The sequence below is a fragment of the Canis lupus genome, chromosome 26 (genome assembly GCF_048164855.1).
Source record: "Canis lupus baileyi chromosome 26, mCanLup2.hap1, whole genome shotgun sequence".
In the NCBI taxonomy this organism is placed as follows: domain Eukaryota; kingdom Metazoa; phylum Chordata; class Mammalia; order Carnivora; family Canidae; genus Canis; species Canis lupus.
In genome coordinates, this window is record NC_132863.1 from 31210325 (window position 1) to 31232477 (window position 22153).

The following is a 22153-nucleotide window of genomic DNA, read 5'->3' on the forward strand; positions in this document are numbered from 1 at the left end:
CTAATATAGGGCTCAATCTCACAACCCTGAGATCGTGACCTTGAGCCAAAATCAAGAGTCAGACACTCAAACCAACTGAGTCACCTAGGCACCCCAACGTGGATGAATCTTAAAATACATGTTGAAAAGCCTAGACACACAAGCCTATACTGTATGATTCTGTTTATATAATACTTTAAATTAGGCAAAATCTAATCTATGATGATAGAAATTAAAGAACAGTGGTTGCTTAGTTGTTGATTAACCAGAAAGGGGCATGAGTGAACTTTCTCTAATGATAGAGAATACTCTCTCCCTCTCTCTCTCTCTTTTTTTTTTAAGATTTTATTTTTTTAATTCATGAGAGACACGCAGAGGGAGCAGGAGGCTCCCTACGAGGAGCCCGATGTGGGACTTGATCCCAGGACCCCTGGATCCCGACCTGAGCCAAAGGGAGATGCTCAACCACTGAGCCACCCAGGTGCCCTGAGAATAGTCTGTGTCTTAATGGGATGTAGGTTACATGGGTTATGAATTGTCAAAACTGATCAAACTATATAACATAAAATCTTTTCTAAAAGATTCAGAATAGGGACACCTGAGTCCTGTATAATCAAGTTAGATTCTTATCCATACAAAAGTTTGGGTAGGGGAAAATGGAAAGGGTTAAAGGCAAGCTTCCTATAGTGGATACCTTGTTTTACTGAGACGGTTTTGATGATGACCTTATCTGGAAAACCGAAATGGGTATTTTATTTTCTAGTAGTCTGAGAAAGCTTGTTCAAGTGTAATTTACTGTCTGCTTAGAGAAACTTCGAAGACAGCAGGGATAAGCATACTTCCTGGAGCCAGCCTTCCCTTAGACCTAGACAAGGTGGCATCTGCCCCCACCCTCCCATCTTTGTATCCTTATTTGAGACTCCTGGATCCTTGCATCAAGAGCCCAGCCATCCTGTGAAGAAAAGTTGATCTTGTGGTATCCTCTGTGAATAACTTATTTGTTGCGTTTTTCTAAACCTTGTTTTGGTGGCATGACTAAGGAATTGGGCAAATGTAACCCTATGGGACTTTGAAGACTTGGAGTAAGGCTTTGGTAGGCCTATGTGCATTAGAGTGATGGCCAAGAGCCGGCTCCTTAACTGGAGACTATACTATTAAAGATGAGTCTTTGATGTCGTGTGTGTGTGTGTGTGTGTGTGTGTGTGTGTGTATAAGGGAGAGAGAGAGAAAGACATGATTGTCATGGAAATTTATTACTGACTCGTACATGAAGACAGCTGGTATCACACCTTTTTCTTCACCCTTTTAAATGTCAATATGTACTAAGAAAAATCTGAGAAATTTTAAGCTTCCCTTTGTCAGGAAATAGAACTTAGATATTTCTTCTTAGATATTGTATCACCAACTGCTTAATTGCCCACCCACAACAACAAGTAGTTACTGAACCTCTTATTTTATAGCCAAACAAGTACATACAACTTGGCCACACACAGTTGTGGGAGAGTGCTGATGAATCCTTAGCATACCCAGGTGAGCTTGCATTTCTGAGTGTTGTTAGAGCTAGACGTAGAAGATGTTTCTCACTTACACATAGCTCACTTTCCTGCATGCTCAGAAGGCTAGTTACCGTGACCATGATTATTATACTTCAAGGACCAATGTCGCATGTCAGATGGGAACTAGGCATATGTGGGTAGAAATCACTATCCCTCTCTCTTGTGGTTGGGAGAATTAAGAGCAGAGATTCTTGGGTTCTTAAAATCCATCCTTGTGGGGGATCCCTGGGTGGCTCAGCGGTTTAACGCCTGCCTTTGGCCCAGGGTGCGATCCTGGAGTCTCAAGATTGAGTCCCACGTCTGGCTCCCGGCATGGAGCCTGCTTCTCCTTCCTCCTGTGTCTCTGCCTCTCTCTCTGAAAGGAAGGAAGGAAGGAAAGGAAAAAGGAAAGAAAGAAATAAGCAAACTAGCTAGCTTTAAAAAAAAAAAAATCCATCCTTGTAGTCATGTCATATAATTTGTTTTAGGCCTTAGAATACTCCCTGACCCTCTTGGGATTTCATAGATGTTTCTCCCCCCTTTCTTACCTTTCTCACTTGACATTAGTATCAGTCCTTGCTTGTGAATCTTGTTTCCATTCAATATGGTAGCAGAAATAATCTTCTGTCACTGTTGATTAGATTCAGTCTTTTCATACCCTTTTAAAAACACGTCATTGGCTTTAGAATAAATTTTTAGAACTTGTACCAAAAACTAATGTTTTGAGAAGAAAAAGTCTTCTCAGTAACATTGTTTCCCCTCAATCTAATCAAAAATACTCTTAAATGCAGAAGTTAGAAAATGGTGAATAATTACCACTGTTCCTGGAAGTCATTGTGTTCCTTAGTAATTAATGTGTTGTGTCATCTTTGGTTCTGCTTCTTGACAGTCCATCAAACTGAATGGTTGTCTTGGATTTGTATTTAATGAAATTTAGTCCTAGCAGAAAACTGTTGGGTCACAGACTCTACAGCAGAGCATTGATGCTGATGTGGGGATGGGGATATTTATACCTTTGTATTGATAGAAGTCCATTTTGGGGACGTGCCATTTGGGCTTTTCCCAAGAACATAATCACTTTACAGAATGAAAGCCAGAGGCTGGCTTAGTAACTAGACAGGGGCCTGTTGTGCTTGACAGTGAAACGAGACTAACATGAGTTCTCACCAGGTTAGATACTCTAAAATGTCTCTTCAGTACTCTTCTTTTTCTACCTTGCTTATGCTCAGGTTCCTTTGGTTCAGAGCTCTGAGCTTGAATATTCAAAGTCTATTTTTACTCTACCATCCCTACACAATCTACATAGACCTTTGGGTTTGGGTCTTTGCAGGGTGAGAAAGACTGGCAGAAATATGAGACTGCTCGGCGACTGAAGAAGTGTGTGGATAAAATCCGGAACCAATATAGAGAAGACTGGAAGTCCAAAGAGATGAAAGTCCGGCAGAGAGCTGTAGCCCTATACTTCATAGACAAGGTGAGCATCTTCCTATCACATTGCCTAATACGTTGGGCTTACCAAATATGGGATTGTTTACATTTCCAGGCCTTGTGCTAAGTACTGGAGCAGTACCCATCTCTGGTCCAATAAGGAGGGTAGAAGTGGAGAGAGAGGCATTTGGAGTCTGCTGGTCTCTAAATCTGAATCTTCTGCAAATACTATGACATTTTCAAACTGAGTATAAGCCACCAAAAAAATTTTTATTTTACGTCATGACCCAACACACATAAATATATTTGTAGTTGTGTGTAACTGCAAAGCTGCACAAAACAGTGTTTAGCCTTTCTACAAGCAATGAATTCTGACATTTTAATTTTTTTCTTGTTTTTAAAAAGAATGGTTATAACCCTTAAAATTGGTTAAACAATCCATGAATGTTTCACAACTATACTTTGAAGGACCATGCTCTAGAGGAGATGAGTTTGTCACTACCTTTTTGAAGATTTTGGTTTCTTTCCCAATTTTGCACTGCTTAGCACAAAATCTAAATTATCTCAAAAATTAAGCAAAATTAGGAGACTACTGAGTCTATCACCCAGAATAGGAATACTCTCTTGTTTGCTGCTTTGTTGTTGTTGTTGTTGTTTTTTAATTTCTTCCTTTCCTCCATTCTTATTTGAGAGAACAGAGTAAAGAGAAGCTTGGTTTTATGAGAAAGGGTAATATCACTATGATTCTCTGTACTTCATTTTATAGAGGAAGGAGCATATAGAATCCAGAATTCCCAAGCCTTGCAGACTGATACTCTATCCCCAGAGTTAGGAGACTTCTGATTTGGATTTCCTAGAGATCGTAGAAAATTGAAGTTTTTTCATTTGCTCTCATTTCTCCCTACTTCCTGGACAGCTTGCTCTGAGAGCAGGCAATGAGAAGGAGGAAGGAGAAACAGCGGACACAGTGGGTTGCTGCTCGCTTCGTGTGGAGCATATCAATCTGCACCCAGAGTTGGATGGTCAGGAATACGTGGTAGAGTTTGACTTCCTTGGAAAAGATTCGATCAGATACTATAATAAAGTCCCTGTTGAGAAACGAGTAAGTTACTTTGGCCTGTGCACCCTGGCCTGTTTTTCCTTCATTTCTTTCGTTCGTTCGTTCGTTCGTTCGTTCGTTCATTTATTCATTCATTCAGCAAGCATATATTGAGTGCTTTTTGTATGCTCTTCACTTGCTGAACACTAGGGAAATAGTTTGAAAGAGAGAGGAGAGGTATTGGTTGTCCTGTGTACCTCCTTTTAGTCCCTGTCCCTCACCTACCACCCCGTGCTACACCTTCCTGGGAATGAGGGCACCATGTCCTAAAGTAACAGTCAACAGTGCATGCTGTAGAGTGTTGGCCCTAGTGGCAAACTTTAGCATAAGATTTAACTCACCTTACTGTAATGATTCAACCACATTTCCATACCCCCGGTCTTGTTGCATATTTGTCATTTTTGTAACTTTGCTCAACCTCTCTCTGAACTCCTGACTGAGCCAAGCAATAGCCCTTTAGTCCTCAAATCTCTGAGCCCATACCCAAAGAGGGCACTGCAGCTCCATGTCCATCCGTCCCCCCCCCCCCAACTCTTGGGCTTGAACCTGTAATCTAGCCCTTTAAAAGTCTGATATTTAATCAGTCATTAGGCTTTGTTGGCTGTGGCAGTGGTCCATACTAAAGAAGTGCTAAAGAGACATGACAACTAAATGTAATACCTTAGATTGGATTCCATCCTGGAGAAGTAGAGGACATCATTAGGTCAGCTGACCAAATTGGAATATGAACAGTAGATTGAAGCATATATACATGCAAATTTATGAAGCTGATAAGTACTGTGTGAATGCAAGGGAGTATCTCTATCCTTAGGAAGTTCTTAGGAAATACACGGAGATATTTAAGGATAAAGGGCTCATAAATGATTCAGGACAAACAGTTGTGTGTCTACACACATGTATGTAGAGATGGAAGTGAGGCAGACATGTATTGTGCAATGGTGAATGTTGTATAAAACGTTAATGGTCAGTGAATCGGTAAAAGGATGTGGGTATGGGTATGCCTTATGCTTTTTTATTTTCTAAGTTTTTGTAAGTTTGTAATTATTTCCAAAGTAAAGGCTTTTTAAATAATAGGTTCTACTTATTTTCCTTTAGGTTTTTAAGAACTTACAGCTATTTATGGAGAACAAACAGCCTGAGGATGATCTTTTTGATAGACTCAATGTGAGTGGACAGATTGCACGGGTTGAAGGAGGGGCCCAGCCGGAGCCTCCTCACAAGCTCCTAAAGGAGAGGTTTGCCTGGGGGTGACTTGGACTACTATCCCTTCAGTTTGTCCTGTGGCATCCTATACACTGTTCCTTCTGCAGGCACACAGTGAATCCATGACCAAAGCCCTCAGACAGGTGGACAGACCCTACCTTTTATTCTCTTCTGGCTCTTGCAGAGTCGTCTTTTGGCTGGATACCCAGCCATCTCTGAGATTGAAGGCCTCTCCCTATATCTTATCAGGGAAGATCTTAATGGGGGAAGGACAAATTTGCTTTATTGTCCTGCTTAAGATTAACATACTTCATAGGGAGATATCACGCACCCTGTGTTTTGGAATTTTTTTCTAACTTCCCACTGGCAGGGCAATAAACTTGGCAAACTTGAGATTACACTGGTATAAATGTCCTAGGGCTTGCCAGAAGGGGCAGAGTGGTTTAGCTTTTGCGTAAATCCCAATATCCTCTCTGTGCTTTGTCTCCTCCAGACTGGTATTCTAAATAAGCATCTTCAGGATCTTATGGAGGGCCTGACAGCCAAGGTGTTCCGTACATACAATGCCTCCATCACGCTACAGCAGCAGCTAAAAGAACTCACAGCCCGTAAGTACTTGTTGGCCAGACAGGCTTGCACACTTCCTGGTATGTCCATTGCCCTTGCTGAGCTAAGTCCTAGAGCTTTTCTGCTATTCTCCTTAATTTTTATCACTGGAAACTTTTCCTTCTATACCTCTAATAGAGAGCCAAGGCCTAGTTGTATAAACATAAAATCAGTGTAGTTTCCCCCTTCCTACCCCAAGTTCAAGATTTATTTTCGTGGAATGCTGACAGGAGCTTTCTGAAAGTACCTACATTTGATGGTTTATATGTATGTTTTTTGAAAACTCAGAGTGAAGACATAGTGCTATGATGCTTGGTTAAATTGGAGAGAATAAGGTTTTCATGGTTATTTTTTAAACCAGGAGCACATCCTTCCCCTGAGGTTTCTGTCACCCCCCCCCTTAAAATAGTAGGTAGTATTTTCCTAAAAACTAGGTGCAGAAGGTACAACCAAGATACACAAGCTTTTTTTCCCTAGAGCCCAGTCACTGCTAAATTCTACCTATCCTCTAAAAGTACATCAAATAGCTTTAGAATATAAGACTAAAAATCCAAAGAGGATGTTTTGAGGGCCAGTATATTAGGGTGGGATAAAGGGTGCTATGTGACATAAGTAAAATATTCCTCATGCTTTTAATCTTTCTGTGTAAAACACATACTGCCTTTTGGTTTTAAAATATAAAGCTTGTGATCCTTTTGTCTTACCCTCCTCTACAGACCTTTTCTGTCCCAATTCCACATTTTCTTCAGGCTACATTGAGTGGGGGAAACAGCCTTTGAGACAAGCAGATGACTCTTGACTCTCAGGTTTTGACCTTGTGTCTTGGGAGAACTTGATTATTTGAGTGAGTTGAGGACCAGCAAAGTCATGAGGAAGCAGCACTGGGGAAGGCATGTTGTGTATTCTTCTTGTGTATACATACTGACTCTTTCACCCTTATGTTTCTTTCTTCACAGCGGATGAGAACATCCCAGCAAAGATCCTATCTTATAACCGTGCCAACCGAGCTGTTGCAATCCTTTGTAACCATCAGAGGGCACCACCCAAAACTTTTGAGAAGTCTATGATGAACTTGCAGTCTAAGGTATTGCAGATCTAGATGGTGGGGTAGCAAAATTAAGGGAACCCCATCTGCTGCGGATAATCTGCAAGTGAGATGCCTTCTGGGCTGGGATATGAGGAGGCCAGTTCCAGTTCTAGGTCTTTCTGGAAGATACATCCATGCTAAAGATAAACATGGTAATATAATAGGAGTTATCCCTGATCAAGGTACTGAGTATCAAGTACCCATTGTTTAGGAAGTTTCCATTCTGTGAACAGAAGTCCTGCACTGGTTGCTTCTTGTTTTGAAAAACTAAGTTTGATGTACCCTCTTTGAAATATTGATAATTATTGTCCTTATTATAAATGAGTATAATAGATACAAAGAGAGTCTTCACAGTTCCTTGCCTTAGCCCAGAAATACAACTATTTCTAAATTAGATTGTTTCAAATTGAAAAGATGATGAAACAATGATATTTAATTGCCCCCTAATCCTAACACAACTATTTTTATTTTTACACATTCCACATGAATCATATTTTTATGTAGCTCATCATCAAACATCTGTTGAATACTGGCTTTATGCCACAGTTGCTGCCCTAGAGGGAGAGACTGACATGCAAACAAGTAGATGCTGTTCCTCCTCCATGTGCCTCTCCTCCCTACAAATCTGCCTGGTACTGAGCTTGTAAGTCACAAGGCACTAAACATTTGGGCATTTGGCATTTCTGTGTTAGCAATGGCTTCATAAACCCATTTCAATGTGCTGAGAATAGAATTTTTAACATTTCACTTAAGAGCAGACACACAGGGTCACAAAGGACCAATTATCTTGAAACATACTTACCAAATAAATTTTAAAGTCTTTGATGTGCTTCCTTAATTATAAAATCTTAAGGCAGGTCAATAATGACTAAATTTCAAGCGTAGTAATGAATGTGGAAGTTCTACTTCAAGGTTTCTGCCACAGTGATACAGAAATATCTGTACATATATTGGTGAAGTCCTAGGTACTACTAGTGTTACTATGGTTTGTTGCCCACACTCATAATTAATTGAAGAAGAAATGGTGAATTTCAAACAGAGGTTAGTGAACTTACAGATGTGATTCTTTTCTATCGACATCCACAGAATTCTGTATTAGAACAAGTGAAGTTTAAAAATGATTACTATAGAGTGAGGCTACATACACATTTCCAGGTCCACCATGTTTTCCTTCTGTTGAAATTTCTTCAAGATAAGTACCCAGTAGTAGTAGTACATCTGGGTCAGAAGATATCCACAATCTACAGTTCATGCTACAGGAGTCATCTGGTTTTCCTGAAGGGATGCACTTGTGCACAGTAAATTAATATACATCCCTAGACCTCTTCAGATCTTTAGACCATATGGTTGGCAGGCAAAGAACCCTACAGACCACCCTTCGTAGCAGCTCCTATTTGCTCCCTTGCTCCCACTCTATTAAATGATGGTCATCTGGTATTATTTACTCTCCCCATGTTATTATGCTAAGCCAGAAATAAAAGCATGAATATTCAGGTGCTGTTGACCCAATTCAGACCCCACCCTAGAGCATGAGGAGGTATTTTGTTGATCTTACTCTGGAACCACTGTTTGGGCAGCCCAGGCTGTCTGCCAGGCGAGCCCTCCAAGCTGAGGAACCCTCTCCTGTGTGCCCACAAAGCAAACATACGCCCCTGTTTGCCAAGTGAATCAATGGAGTCTTTGATGCTTTGAGAGAATTTGAAACAGCCTGCCAATTTAGCATCCACAGAAATGGTTAAAAGATTGTGGTTTGTTACATTTCTAGCCTAAGAAGAATCTGGCTAGTGGTGTCTGTGACGCTTTTGTGTATAGAATCAGTTCCTTCAGCTTGACTTTGGACAACATAGATGTTGGACATAAGCCATTCATAGTAAAATGCATTTAATGATTCTCTCACAATGGTGGCCTTTGTTTCCAATCTTGGGCTGCATGTGTATACCTAACAGACAATTCTGGGCTGAGAATAACAGCCCAATGTGTGTTAAATCAGGCAAGTATTTATTTACTCTGCAGAGGTTCCCTTGACCTTGCAGGTTAGCAAGGTAATAGCACATCCGAGGTTCTGCCCCCAGCAGCATAAGTTGATGGCTCGAACTCTAGTTTCATGATGTTGCCGGCTGCTGTCCTTAAGCAGGAACTAAGAACTTGGGCTTTCTGGAGGTATTGGCAAGGGTTTATAAGCAAGAAAGGCTGGAATTGCCGTTATTTTCTTCCTTTATGGAAAGTGCTCTATAGCTAAAAATGTTTTCAGACCTTTGTTTTTGAGTGATAACTACTTGAATTTTCATGGCGTTGTAGCTTTCTCTTCTTGAAAAATAGAATGCCAGAGCCAGGCCATGCCATGCCATGTATAGGTTTGAACAGACGGGCTGAGCTGTTTGCTTCCTGGGTACTTCAGTTGCCATCTTTAAGTCTCTTAGGTATTCTCTTCAGTGCATCCTTTTTTCTTGAGAAGCTGGCACTCCTTCCCAGAGTACTGACAGAATCTGAGGATAAGCTGGGTTCAGTAGATGGAAGGATCCTGTCTCAGCTTTATAAGGAGTTCTCTCCTTCTGTATTCTTAGATTGAAGGCTACACCCTGGCACAGTATCCATTTGACAAACAGCTTTCATCTCTAGTCCTCCTCTCAGGTATTTAAGCCAAAGTGTCGTATGACTGAAAGATCAGCACATTCTCAGTTCTTGTGGGTTCTTTAACCTGAGCTTCTGGATTAAGGGGGCCCTGGTTCACTACCTATAGAAGGATCACTTCTTTCTTGAAGGATCAGTGAAGAACATAAATGACCAAATAGCAGTTGAATTCAGCAGTCACTGTACATCTACTCTGTGCCTTCATGAAGCTACGCAGCTGGGGGTTTTTACCTGGCACACCACTGACAGCCTGCCTGCCTAGTGGAGACAACGTCTAGGTTTTATCTCTGGTGGTGCCCGTGGGTTTTTTTTTTTTTTTCTTCCCTCTCTAGGCTGATTTTCTTAAAGCTTACTGTTCTTCCCCACTTAGATTGATGCCAAGAAGGAACAGTTAGCAGATGCCCGGAGAGATCTGAAAAGTGCTAAAGCTGATGCCAAGGTCCTGAAGGATGCAAAGACCAAGAAGTATGTACCCGGTGTTATGCAAAGCTGGGGACTGGTTGAGACAAAACTGGGGACAGTATCAGAGGCCCTGGGACCCCAGCTTTTCTAAGGTTTAAGTGGTATCTTTTGGAAATCTCTGTATTTAGGGCTTTCTTGCTTTTGCTGCTCCTGCATGGCAGGATGGGTTTGCAATGTTCTTGTCCAGAGGCTAGGCCTGGTTCTTGATGCCTTCCATTCTTCCAGGGTGGTAGAGTCAAAGAAGAAGGCTGTGCAGAGGCTGGAGGAGCAGTTAATGAAGCTCGAGGTTCAGGCCACAGACCGAGAAGAGAATAAACAAATTGCTTTGGGAACCTCCAAACTCAATTATCTGGACCCAAGGATCACAGTGGCTTGGTAAGCATTAAGCTCTTCTTGAGTTCCTGTTGCTAGCTTGAGAAGGGTAGTGGCAGGGAGGGGGGTGGGTTTAAGAGCATTGTTGGCCTTCACATGCCATTCCTGCACTTCACACTTTAAATCCTTTAGTAGGGGAACCCCTGCCATTCTGTTATGCATACTACAAATGCCCTAGAACATCCTGAATGGCCCTAAATGGTCAATAATATTATGCTGTCTTGGGTCAGGGGTTCCATCCAGCCCTTGCACCCTTTTTGCTCTGGTGGGTGCTAGAGGTTGGGTTAGCTTGAGGAGGGGGCAGTATGTGCAGTGGTTAAGAACATGGACTTGAGCCAGACAGCTTGGATTCGGTTTTCAGCTCCATGCTCTCTAGCTGCATGAGAATATAAGCAAATTACCCAACTCTCTGCCTTAGTTTTTAATGTGTATCTTTTTCATTAGTATATCTGTAGTAGCATCAATTTAGAGGTCACTCTAATGATTTAAATGAGCACATGATGCCCTTAGAATATGCCTGGCCACTCTTAAAACTCATTCTCACCAGATGGACATTAAAGCCTGCTGCCCTAGGTCTGGGCTGTTGCTCCCTGAGACACTAATCCTTACCCTCTTTCTCCTTTGTGTGCAGGTGCAAGAAGTGGGGGGTCCCAATTGAGAAAATTTACAACAAAACCCAGCGGGAGAAGTTTGCCTGGGCCATCGACATGGCTGATGAGGACTACGAGTTCTAACCAGTCTTGAGGGGCAGGGTTCTGTGAAAAGGAACAGTGTGGTTTGGGGAAGATGGATAAACTGTGAGCCTTGCTTACCCTCACACCTGAGGGAGAGAGGCGGCAAGTCTTAACAAACCAACATCTTTGAGAAAAGATAAACCTGGAGATATTATAAGAAAGAGCTGAGCCAGTTGTCCTATGGACAACTTATTTAAAAATATTTCAGATATCAAAATTCTAGCTGTATGATTTGTTTTGAATTTTGTTTTTATTTTCAAGAGAGCAAGTGGATGGGAATTTGTCAGAGTTCTGCCAGGCAAATTCACTGTTTCACTGAAGCATTTGGATTCTCTTAGCTACTGTATACGAAGTCCGATTATATTGGTGCGTTTTTACAGTTAGGGTTTTGCAATAACTTCTATATTTTAATAGAAATGAATTCCTAAACTCCCTCCCCTCTCCCCCATTTCAGGAATTTAAAATTAAGTAGAACAAAAACCCAGCGCACCTGTTAGTGAGAGTTGTCACTATCTATTGTCATGGGAATCAATTTTCATTAAACTTGAAGCAGTCGTGACATCGGCAGTGTTTTGGTTCAGACACCTGTTCACAGAAAAGCATGATGGGAAAATATTTCCTGACTTGAGTGTTCCTTTTTAAATGTGAATTTTTATTTCTTTTTAATTATTTTAAAATATTTAAACCTTTTTCTTGATCTTAAAGATCGTGTAGATTGGGGTTGGGGAGGGATGAGGGGTGAGTGAGTCTAAGGATAATGAAATAATCAGTGACTGAAACCATTTTCCCATCATCCTTTGTTCTGAGCATTCTCTGTACCCTTCAGATATCCATCTTTTTCATTTTAAACCCAGTCTTTCACTTGAAAGATTTTATTGTGTAAAAAGTTCCACAAGTCAATAATTTAGAGGAAAATGAGTATTTGGTCCAAAAAAGGAAAAATAATCAAGAATTTAGGGCTTTTATTTTTTCTTTTGTAATTGTGTAAAAAATGGAAAAAAAAACATAAAAAGCAGAATTTTAATGTGAAGACATTTTTTGCTATAATCATTAGTTTTAGAGGCATTGTTAGTTTAGCGTGTGTGCAGAGTCCATTTCCCACATCTTTCCTCAAGTATCTTCTATTTTTATCATGAATTCCCTTTTAATCAACTGTAGGTTATTTAAAATAAATTCCTACAACTTAACGGAAACCTAGTGTCTGCCTTTTTGTTACCCAGGGTCCCTGGCTTGATTGGGGCCACAGGGCTGGGTTTGTGTGTGTGATGGAGGGGGTCTCACTGTTCGGCTCAACAACAGTGGCTCCCTCTCCTCTACAGGAAGGAGCTGGGGCTGGGCTGGGGCTGGAAGGGGCTGCACCTGTCCTGCTGCCAAGGGATAGATCAGAGGGGAGCCAGAGTCCGCATCTCTTGCTAAAAGCAGACCCAGAAAGTGAGGTAGTGTATAGAAAATCTGTAAGAATAAGTTGGGTACAACAACTGTATTTGGAGCCTAGGGTAGGTAATGTTTATTGAGCAAGATGGAGTGAACATAGTATTTGGGAGGCAGATTTTCCACTTTCCATGTGTGCTGGCCAGAAGCAATGGGGAGCTTACTTTGGGTTTGCCTGTGTGGCTAAGCTTACAGTCAGGATGACAGGAATTAAGGGTACTAAACCAATATCTAATCCAGTACCCACGGGATCCCAGAGGCCCAAATGCAGACTTCTCCTTGCATTGATTGGTTAATTAAAAAAAAGGGAGTGGTATTAGACCACTCCCAGTGCTCCTGTACCCAAGTTGGTAGGGTCCCTACAAAAATTGTTCCTTTCCTCATCCTAGGTTACTGGTAAGTCTGGAATTCAGGATGGAGCGTGAGCTTTCCTGTCCAAACAGCAGGGAGCTGGAAGGCCAGTGGTTAGAATTGGTCACTTAGCCCTAGGCCCCCTAGGCTCACTAGTGTGCACAGGTATATTCTGGGAGGAGAGCCATCTCCTTGATGGTCTCTTAACTCACTGGGGGCTGGGCTGGTGTTGAGAAGAGAGAACCCTTGGAAGGTCCTTCTTGGCAGCCTGCATTTCATTGGCCAGTGTGAGAGAAGTAGCATTCACGCCAGGGAATAAAGAAGTTGCGTAGCCATCAGTGCTTTGGAGGAGATTACAGCGAAGTTTTGTAAATTCTGTGATGGTTAGGTAGGTAAATCACTGGAAGTTCAGAATGGCAGTATAGGAGGCTCTTGACAATAATTGATATATTTCATGGCTGGGGGAGGTAGGTGATGAGAACTTGAACCGGAAGTTTGGGACTTGAGCAGGACTTTCCACAAGCAGGTGACAAACCTTGGTCCAGAACTAGAAATTAGAGACAGGAGGCCTTGCAGGCATAAGATTTTACTGATGAGCAGGAACTCGTGCCTACCATTCCCGACAGGAACCTTTCTACAAGTCTTCTGAGGGTAGGTGCATGCCAACTAGATCCTGGTCAAGAAGGACTGTGAAGGGCACCCTTGGTGATGGCAGGCCTGGGAGAGCAGACCAGAGGATGGGAAGCTGACCTGGCCAGTGGGGATGAAGGAAGAGAATGGATAGGTAGGTGAGGGCCAGAAGTGACAGGCTCTGAAAAATGCTTGAGCCTGGAGTTGGGAGAGGACCCTCCCCCTTATTCCTCCAAGGTTGTTCCCTCCTTACACTTCCAGCCTTATCCAGCAAGTCTGACGTGTAGGGTCTGAAAAACTCCTCCTATCAGGCTCTTCTGTGATGCTCAAGTCCAGCTGTGGGCAAAGCTGGTTGGCTTACATGTGCTATGCAAGCCAGGTATCTGGATGCTTGCTTGGCTCCTCTCTTCCTTAACCCCCACATCTGCTCAGCAGCTCTTGTCCATTCTCTGTCAAATCCACATTAGGCCTACATCACATTTGAAAAATGAAATCTCACAACTCCTAGCTGTTTCCAACCGCCACCACCTCCCTCTCCCATTTCACATACAAATGCCTGGGGTGAGTCATCCATCATTCCTCCACCCACTGCAACCAGCTTCTGTCCCACCTTGTCCCCTGAATCCCTCCTGAATTCTGACCACAATGGCCAACAAATGAGTGGCCAAACCAATAAATGGGCTCTGCATTGTGTATTTTAAGCACTTTGTGGCACTGGACACTTAACCACTCTTCCATTTAATAGCTCTATTGAAATATATATCATAAAATCCACCCATTCCAAGTATATTTTTAGTAGCTACAGAGGGTAGGGCTATGGCCATCACCATAAATCGGTTTTAGAAGATCATCCTCCCCAGTAAGATCCCTTGTGCCCACTTAAAGTTAATCCCCACTCCTACTTCCAGCCTCCACTCCTCTCTTCTGTAAATTTGTCTTTTCTGGGACATCACACATAAATGGAATGGTGAACACTCCCCTCTCCAAGCACTTCTTCCTAGCTTCCATGATGGCACCTCCTGGTTTCGCTCCAAATCAGGTATTTGCTCTGCAGAAACTTTATAAATTTTTTTTTCTCTGAGAAAAGTTTACTTATACTTCAGTCTTTAACAAAATTCTTCATAATGGGATGCTCTCTCAACTTGTTTTGAACCAAAAAGCACTTTTTGGAGAAAAGACATTACCCTGAAATGACCTCAGTCAAGCTAGTTTTGGACGATTATAAGTAGTCCCCTGACAAAATCAGTAAACAAGGAGGCAAAGAAATTTACCACAGACTTAGTAATTATTTCTCACAATCCCAACTATTACATACAAACAAGCCTCTTAAAGGTCATTTTCATAGCAAGGCAGCATTGAATTTTTTAGGTTTGGTAATGGTATATATTATATATATATATTTATATATATATATAATATATATACACACACACACATTTAGCAGTCTTTCAAAAAAACAAATATTTATAAAATTATAGACAAGATTTGTGTCAAAATAATATGGAAGGGGTTAGTGCGTGGAGTTTACATAAAACGAAGTGGCCAACAGTTCATAATTGAAGCTCACTGATGAGTACAAGGATATTCACTATACTATCCTGTCTATATACATTTGAAATTTTCCATAAAGTTTTTAATGTAATACAGTAAGTAGTTATTATGCAGATCACTAATATATACCTATGGGAGGGGTGCCTGGGTGGCTCAGTCATTGAGCATCTACCTTTGGCTCAGGTCATGATCCCGGGGTCCCGAGATTGAGGCATTAGGCTCCCCACACGGAGCCTGCTTCTTCCTCTATGTCTCTGCCTCTCTCTTGTGTGTCTCTCATAAATGAATAAGTAAAATCCTTAAAATTTTTTTTTAAAAAATAGGGATGCCTGGGTGGCTCAGTGGTTTAGCGTCTGCCTTCGGCTCAGGGCATAATCCTGGAGTACCGAGATTGAGTCCCACATCATGGGACTCATGGAGCATGCTTGGAGCATGCTTCTCCCTCTGCCTATATCTCTGCCCTTCTCTCTCTGTGCCTCTCATGAGTAAATAAATAAAATCTTAAAAAAAAAGTATATATATACATACACACCTATGGGAGAAATGAAAAGAAAGCTGTTTTAATGTTACACAAAAGGTAATTATGCTTAAATGAAAATTTCTAGTAATGGCATCATATACTGATTTAAAAAGTATTCTCTCTTCAACAACACGAATGCGTCTCAGAAACATGCTGAATATAGACCATGGGTACATACTCCTTAGTTCCATTTATGTGAAATTCTAGAATAGGTAAAAACTACTCTGGTGATGGAAAGCATGTTTAATGATTGCCAGATAGGGGGCAGGGGAAACGGACTACAAAGGGGTACCAAGAAACTTCATGGAAATGTTCTCTATCTTGCTTGGGTAGATGTTACATGAAAGCATACCTTCATCAAAGCTCACCAAACTTTACACTTAAAAATGTGTCTGTTTTTTTAAAAATATGTAAGTTATTGCTCAAACGGATTTTTCAAATGTACTCTCAAACAACTTAGCAGTGAAGGTGATATGCTTCCAGAAATTAGATGACTCAAAGTATCTCTAATGGTGACAACTATATAGAAATAAAAAATTCGTAGAGAGTTTAAACACAAGTTTATTACTGCAATGGTGAGAGTGGGAAAAATATTCATAAATTAATATACTGTTTCAAATAATATGTGATTTAAGGGCAGCCCGTGTGGCTCAGCGGTTTAATGCCACCTTTAGCCCAGGGTGTGATCCTGGAGACCCGGGATCGAGTCCCATGTGGGGCTCCCTGCATGGAGCCTTCTTCTCCTTCTGCCTGTGTCTCTGCCTCTCTCTCTCTGTGTCTCTCATGAATAAATAAATATTTTTTTAAAAATAATAATATGTGATTTAAAACATTGATATAACTAAATAAACTTATATTGGCCATTTCCATCATGTGTCTCTAAAGAGGCTTATAATTTAGTTGCAAAGATGCCATAAAACATCTGGAATGCTCCTACTGCAAAAACAAACACCTATCTGGAGTGTCCATTCTTCAGGCATATACATTTTCTCTCACTGAGCTGTACTCCACAGCTACCAACAGGTGTCTGTTGGCATTTCTTTTTTTCTTTTCTTTTTTTTTTTTTTTTTTTGATGAGAGACAGAAACCTAGGCAGTGGGAGAAGCCGGCCTCCATGCAAGGAGCCCAATGCAGGACTGGATCCCAGAACTCCAGGATCTCGCCCTGAGCCAAAGGCAGATGCTCAACTGCTGAGCCACCCAGGCGTCCCTCTGTTGGCATTTCTTTAACCACAACTGGAGTGGGAACTTGATCTGATTAATCTCTGCTGTCTTACTCCTATAGAGGAACATCGGGAGAGTTTGTTGGGAGAAAGGAAGAGAAAGAAAAACAGGTCAGCCTGGGCTAGCAAGGGCTCTTCCTTTCTCTTTCTTCAGCGAAGCAATTACTGTATCCCTGCCACCTCCCTGAACAAAGTACACCTGGGGCCCACTCTATGAGCCCACCAGCAAAGGGGAAGCAGAGTCTGCAGAGAGTGGAGTCTTGGCAGTGGCTGAACAAGGACTGGTTTTGCCTTGGGTGATAGAAAACACAAGGCTCTGGAGGGGCTGAGAGTCCATCCTAGGTATGGAGGGAAGTAGAAAAAATATGACCTAAGAAGTATGAGCTCTGGGGCACCTGGGTGGCTCAGTCGGTTAAGTATCTGCCTTCAGCTCAGGTTATGATCTCAGAGTCCTCAGATGGAGCCCCCTATGGGCTCCCTGTTCAGCAGGGAGTCTGCCCCTCCCCACTGCTCATGCCTGCATGCTTTCACGGGCTTGCACTCTCTCTCAAATAAACTTAGGTCTTTAAAAAGAAAAGAAGGGCAGCCCGGGTGGCTCAGCGGTTTAGCGCCGCCTTCAGCCCAGGGTGTGATCCTGGAAACCCTCCCTGCATGGAGATGGAGCCTGCTTCTCCCTCTGCCTGTGTCTCCGCCCCTCTGTATGTGTCTCTCATGAATAAATAAATAAAATCTTAAAAAAAAAAAGAAAAGAAAAGAAGCCTGAGATCCAACAACTAAGTTGGAACCATAATATATATTGGGGCCAGAGGTCAAGAGCCTGAACTGTAGGTTGTAGGTGGACCTCAAGGTACACTGAGGTGAGTATTAAGTACCAGTTGTACACAGAGGTACAGGTTAGCCAGCTCAGACTCAGAGATGGACTGGTCAGACACCTAACATAAACTACCAAGCAAAAATTTTTAAGAGCTGTTTTAAAGAAAAGGGATAATGTTTTATGCAACGAATCAAATCAGACTGTGAGTCTATATCTCTGCCTACTTTCAGTTTTGGAAGGGGCTTCACTGAGCTATGCTTTTACATTATACCTTCTATATTCATGTAAGGTCATTATAAGGAACAAATGAAAACAGTATCAGCATTTGCTGTTAATCTGTAGGGAACATTCTCCACTATTTCAGTCAAATAAGTGTCCATATGAGAAACTTCTTTTATAATTTAACCCCGGGAAAATTTTTCTCCCCCAAGGAATCAGTTACCAAAATAGAATTTTTGCTTTGGCTACCAGGAAGCTCAGCCACACATGATTCTCAGTAACAGCAGTCATGTTAACCTACACTTGCCATATTCTATTCCTCCTTATAGTAGCATATTCCAATTCTACAGTGCAGTATTTTTGCCCTTTGTTTTAAATACTCAACCTTTTCAAAGGACTGGAAAGGAATACATCTGAGGTGGGCACAGCGATGTGCCACTCAGATTCTCCTTCAAGGAAGCACTTGTTGCCCCAACTGCTAGGAGACCTGCCAGTCCTTAAAGAGCACCTCAGTTGCAGAGAGCCATGTGACTGAGGCTGTGTGTGCTCTTCTCAGGGCAGAGTGAAGTGGAACCACGAAGGCCCAGCCATTTCAAGCCAGCACCAGTCAACAGAGCTCTCTGGGGGCTGGCTGAGGCTATCACCAGGCCTCCATCACAGCTAAACTTCTCCCTGTGCCCCTTCCTATTTCCTTCTCTCTCTTCCACAGTGTTGATCCCAAAGGCACTCCCTAACAAACATTCTGCACACTAACCTCTGCCACAGAGTCTGCTTCCAAAAGAACCCAATCTGTGACAACATTTAACCAAATACAGATGGTCCTTGATTTAGGATAGTTTGACTCATGATTTTTCAGCTTACAACGGTGCAAAAATGATATGCATTCAGTAGAAACTGTACTTTGGATTTTGATCTTTTCTCGGCTAGCCATATGCAGTGCGATCGATCCTCTCTTGCGATGCTGGGCATCGGCCATGACTTGCAGTCAACCATGTAATCAAGAAAGTAAATAACCCATGCACTTATAACCACTCTGCACCCATACAACCATTCTGCTTTTCACTTTCACTACAGTATTCAGTAAATCACATGAGACATTCAACACTTTATTATGGAATAGGCTTTGTGTTAGATGATTTTGCCCACTGTAGGCAAATGTTAGTGTTTTGAATACATTTAAGGTCAGGCTAGGCTAAGCTATGATGTTCAGTAGGTTACGCACAGCAAACGCATTTTCAACTTACTATATTTTCAACTTAGAATGGGTTTGCTGAGATGCAACCCCATCATAAGGCGAAAAAGATCTATAACTAAAAATAGAAAACACATCAGGTAGGTAGGGGTATTATGGAAAGGAGTGAAAATACACAACAAAATATTTCATACCTACATGAGAGGCCAACATAGCATTGACTCTGGAGCCAGGCTGCGTGGGTTTGAATCCCATCTCTGCCATCTCTCAGCTCTGTGTCCATAAATAAGCACCTCTCAATCTCTCTGTACGTCAGTTTTTTTATCTGTAGATTGGAAATAGTAAAAGTACTTATCTCATAATGCTGTAATAAGTAACCGAGCCAATGTGGGTAAAACAGTTATATAGGACTTAGTATAAGCCAAGTGCTGTTCTAAGTGTTTGGTAAATAAAGACCTATGAGGTCAGGCACACAGGGCCAAACGGGCATCTGAGCTGAGACCCTTACCCAGAATCCAGGCACACCTAGGTATGGTGTAGGCCGGGGCATGTTGAAGCAAGAGTGATGACAGAAATAGGCCCAAGCAGGGCTAGCCTGGGTGATGTCAGGGCGTGTGCCTTGTGTGGGTTCTGGGCTGCTCCCTCCAAGCCAGCGCAGCTGCACTCATTGCCAGTAACACCCACGTACCCATATATATGCTGAGCTGGGGGAAGCCCAAACCAGCCACACCCTCTGCATGCCCTGCTTTTCCTGAATCTCTTTTGGTGGAGGGAGGCACCTGAGGTCTGAGATGCTAGCTCAGAAGTCCCAGGAGGAAATGGGGCCTTGTTTTCTGATTAAGGGCCTGGCAGCAGACTGAAAACATGAGCTCCTGTTGACAGAGATTTCTGGAGCCCCTGGGGGCCTGGCCCTGGAGGCAAAAGCAAAAGCAAGGAAGCATGGTCCGTATGCTAGGAAGCTCTCAGAAGATGGAGAAACAGAGTTTTAAAAAGTTTATCACAGCCTGCAGGCTGCCCAAGTCAGCACAAGAAGCTCCAAGAGCACTGCAGCACTTAGGAGGGGGCATCCTGGACAAATGGACAAGATCAGATGAGCAGGGGGAGGCCCCACTCATTTCCCACTTACCCTCCTGGCTTCATCACCTGCCCTGCTTCCCCTTGCTCAGTAAACTCGAGCCTTCTTCTTATTCTTACACTCATTAAGCTCTTTCTGTCCTCAGGGCCTTTGTACATGTTGTTACCTCTGCCTGGAAAGTACTTTCCTCCAACCCATCTAATAATTCACCTGGCCATCTATTCACATCCAGTAGTAGACCTCTGCTGAGTCCTAGAGCCCTTCCTTTTCAACTAAGAGATCTAAAATAGGTGTCCCTCATGTTTTATCTCATAGGCCTCCGAGCTTTTCCTCCTTACCTACCATCACAACTGTCCATACATAACACTGTTTACTGGCTTAATGTCTGAATGCCTGGGGGGTTGGTTGGTTCTGGATTTCTTTTTTTTTTTCTCCCAAACCATGGTGTTAAAGCCCAGCACGGGGCAGCTCAGGAGCACCACCACCTTAAGCCCAAGGCAGTCCAAGCCCCACTCTAAGAGCACAAACACTCTGTGAAGCTCCCAGTCATGCTAGCCTCCGTGCCCACGGACTGCTGGCTGCCAGGATCTACTTAAGGCTCTCTTGCGAAGCAAAAAACGTGTGGAGTCAAGACAGACCTGGTTTCCAATTCCCACTTGTTACTTATGTGGCCTTGGGGCAAGATGCAGAACTTACCTGGATCTCAGGCTCTTCATCAGTACATCTGGGACAATAGCGCCTGATCAGAGGGTAATTATGAGGATCAGGTGTGATCACACTTGTAGGCCCTGTAGCGCCAGGCCAGGCGTTGGGTCAACTTTAGTGCCCTCCCCCTCCCACTTTAAAGGGTGGGCACTAGATGGCAGCCCATCTCAGCCACTCCACCTCCCCTCAGGTGGGTGAAACCTACAAATTTTCCGTTTTGTGAGGGGTTTCTCAGCTTCTTAGGAGACACCCTTGAGGGCATCAAAACACAAACCCGCACAAGTTACCGCTGCCGCAAGACCAAGTCAGAGGCAGCCCCAGACACCATCACCACCCAGCTGGGTAGGTTGGCTGAGCACACACTCACATACTCACCAATTCCAGAAACCCGGCTCCTTCCCTGGCATCTGCCGGGCGCTCCGCTGGGCCTCCAGCCTCTGAAGTTGTCCTGCTCTGCCTGATTCAACATGGGTCAGGCCACAGGTGTCTTCAGTTGGTCTGTGACAGGGGCCGCTACATCACAGGGGCAAGCCGAGGGAATGGCTTCGGGAAGGCAGAGTGTGGATTATTCAAATAACCACTAAAAGGCCTTGTGGCTAGTGCATGGAGAGGTGAAGGGGAGGTGCTGAGAGACGGCGGGAGACAGAGAAAGGGGGCCCCAGGCCACTCAGGGCCGGCCGGGACGGGAGGGAGCACGGGCTTGGAGTGCAAAGGCAAGTCCTGGAGGCGGTGGGGCCGGAGGTGGCCGATGGGGATTTAATTTCTTTTTAAAAAAATGAAAGCATGGATAGTAGATGCAGGTAAGACCAGGGAGAGTAAAGAGTCTGGACGAGAGAAGATGCAAGTCAGGCGTGGTGGGTGGGGTGGCGAGGGCCAACGGTGGCGCGGCCAGGCCGGCCCGCGAGGTGGCTGGGAGCCGAGGCGGCGGCGGCGTCGAGGACACCTCCGAGGGGCTTGGCCCAAGCACGTTAGCAGACCGAGCGCCAGGCTCGGGGGGGGGCGGGCGGGCAGTGCAGGGAGCGGGGCGCGCAGTCGGAGGGGGAGGGGGAGGGCGGAGGGCGGAGGGGAGTGGCGCCGCGGGGCAGCCCGGGGTGCCTGGTCTGGGAGTGAAGCCCTGGGGAGGTGGCGTCGCCTGAGCGCCCGGCTCCGGACCAGGCCAGCCAGAGAGAGGCTTCCGGGCCCGCGGGCAGCGGCCTGGGGGGAGGCGGGAGGAAAACACGCGGAGTGAGGCCGCGGAAACCCCTGCCAGAGGGGCGCGAGGAGGCGGGGCGTGAGGTGGCGCGGGCGGCGGGCGGCGGGCGGCGGGC

The 22153-nt window shown here is 43.7% G+C and overlaps 1 protein-coding gene and 1 long non-coding RNA gene across 2 annotated transcripts in view; one reads left to right on the forward strand and one right to left on the reverse strand.

Moving 5' to 3' along the window:
- TOP1 (DNA topoisomerase I) overlaps nt 1-12329 on the forward strand; it is a 90530-nt gene extending 78201 nt beyond the window's left edge. The window contains exons 14-21 of the mRNA XM_072801023.1: nt 2845-2988; nt 3859-4044; nt 5137-5205; nt 5738-5852; nt 6807-6934; nt 9939-10033; nt 10256-10405; nt 11034-12329. Coding sequence (XP_072657124.1) covers nt 2845-2988; nt 3859-4044; nt 5137-5205; nt 5738-5852; nt 6807-6934; nt 9939-10033; nt 10256-10405; nt 11034-11136 — 990 coding nt within the window. The 3' untranslated portion in view covers nt 11137-12329. The remainder of the gene's footprint in view (nt 1-2844; nt 2989-3858; nt 4045-5136; nt 5206-5737; nt 5853-6806; nt 6935-9938; nt 10034-10255; nt 10406-11033) is intronic.
- Nucleotides 1214-22136, reverse strand: LOC140618462 (uncharacterized). Its single transcript, XR_012018596.1, has 4 exons — nt 21222-22136; nt 19261-19391; nt 2063-2173; nt 1214-1890 (listed from the first exon to the last, which is right to left on the reverse strand). It is a non-coding gene; the product is annotated as an uncharacterized lncRNA (long non-coding RNA).
- Between the last annotated feature and the right edge of the window lie 17 nt (nt 22137-22153).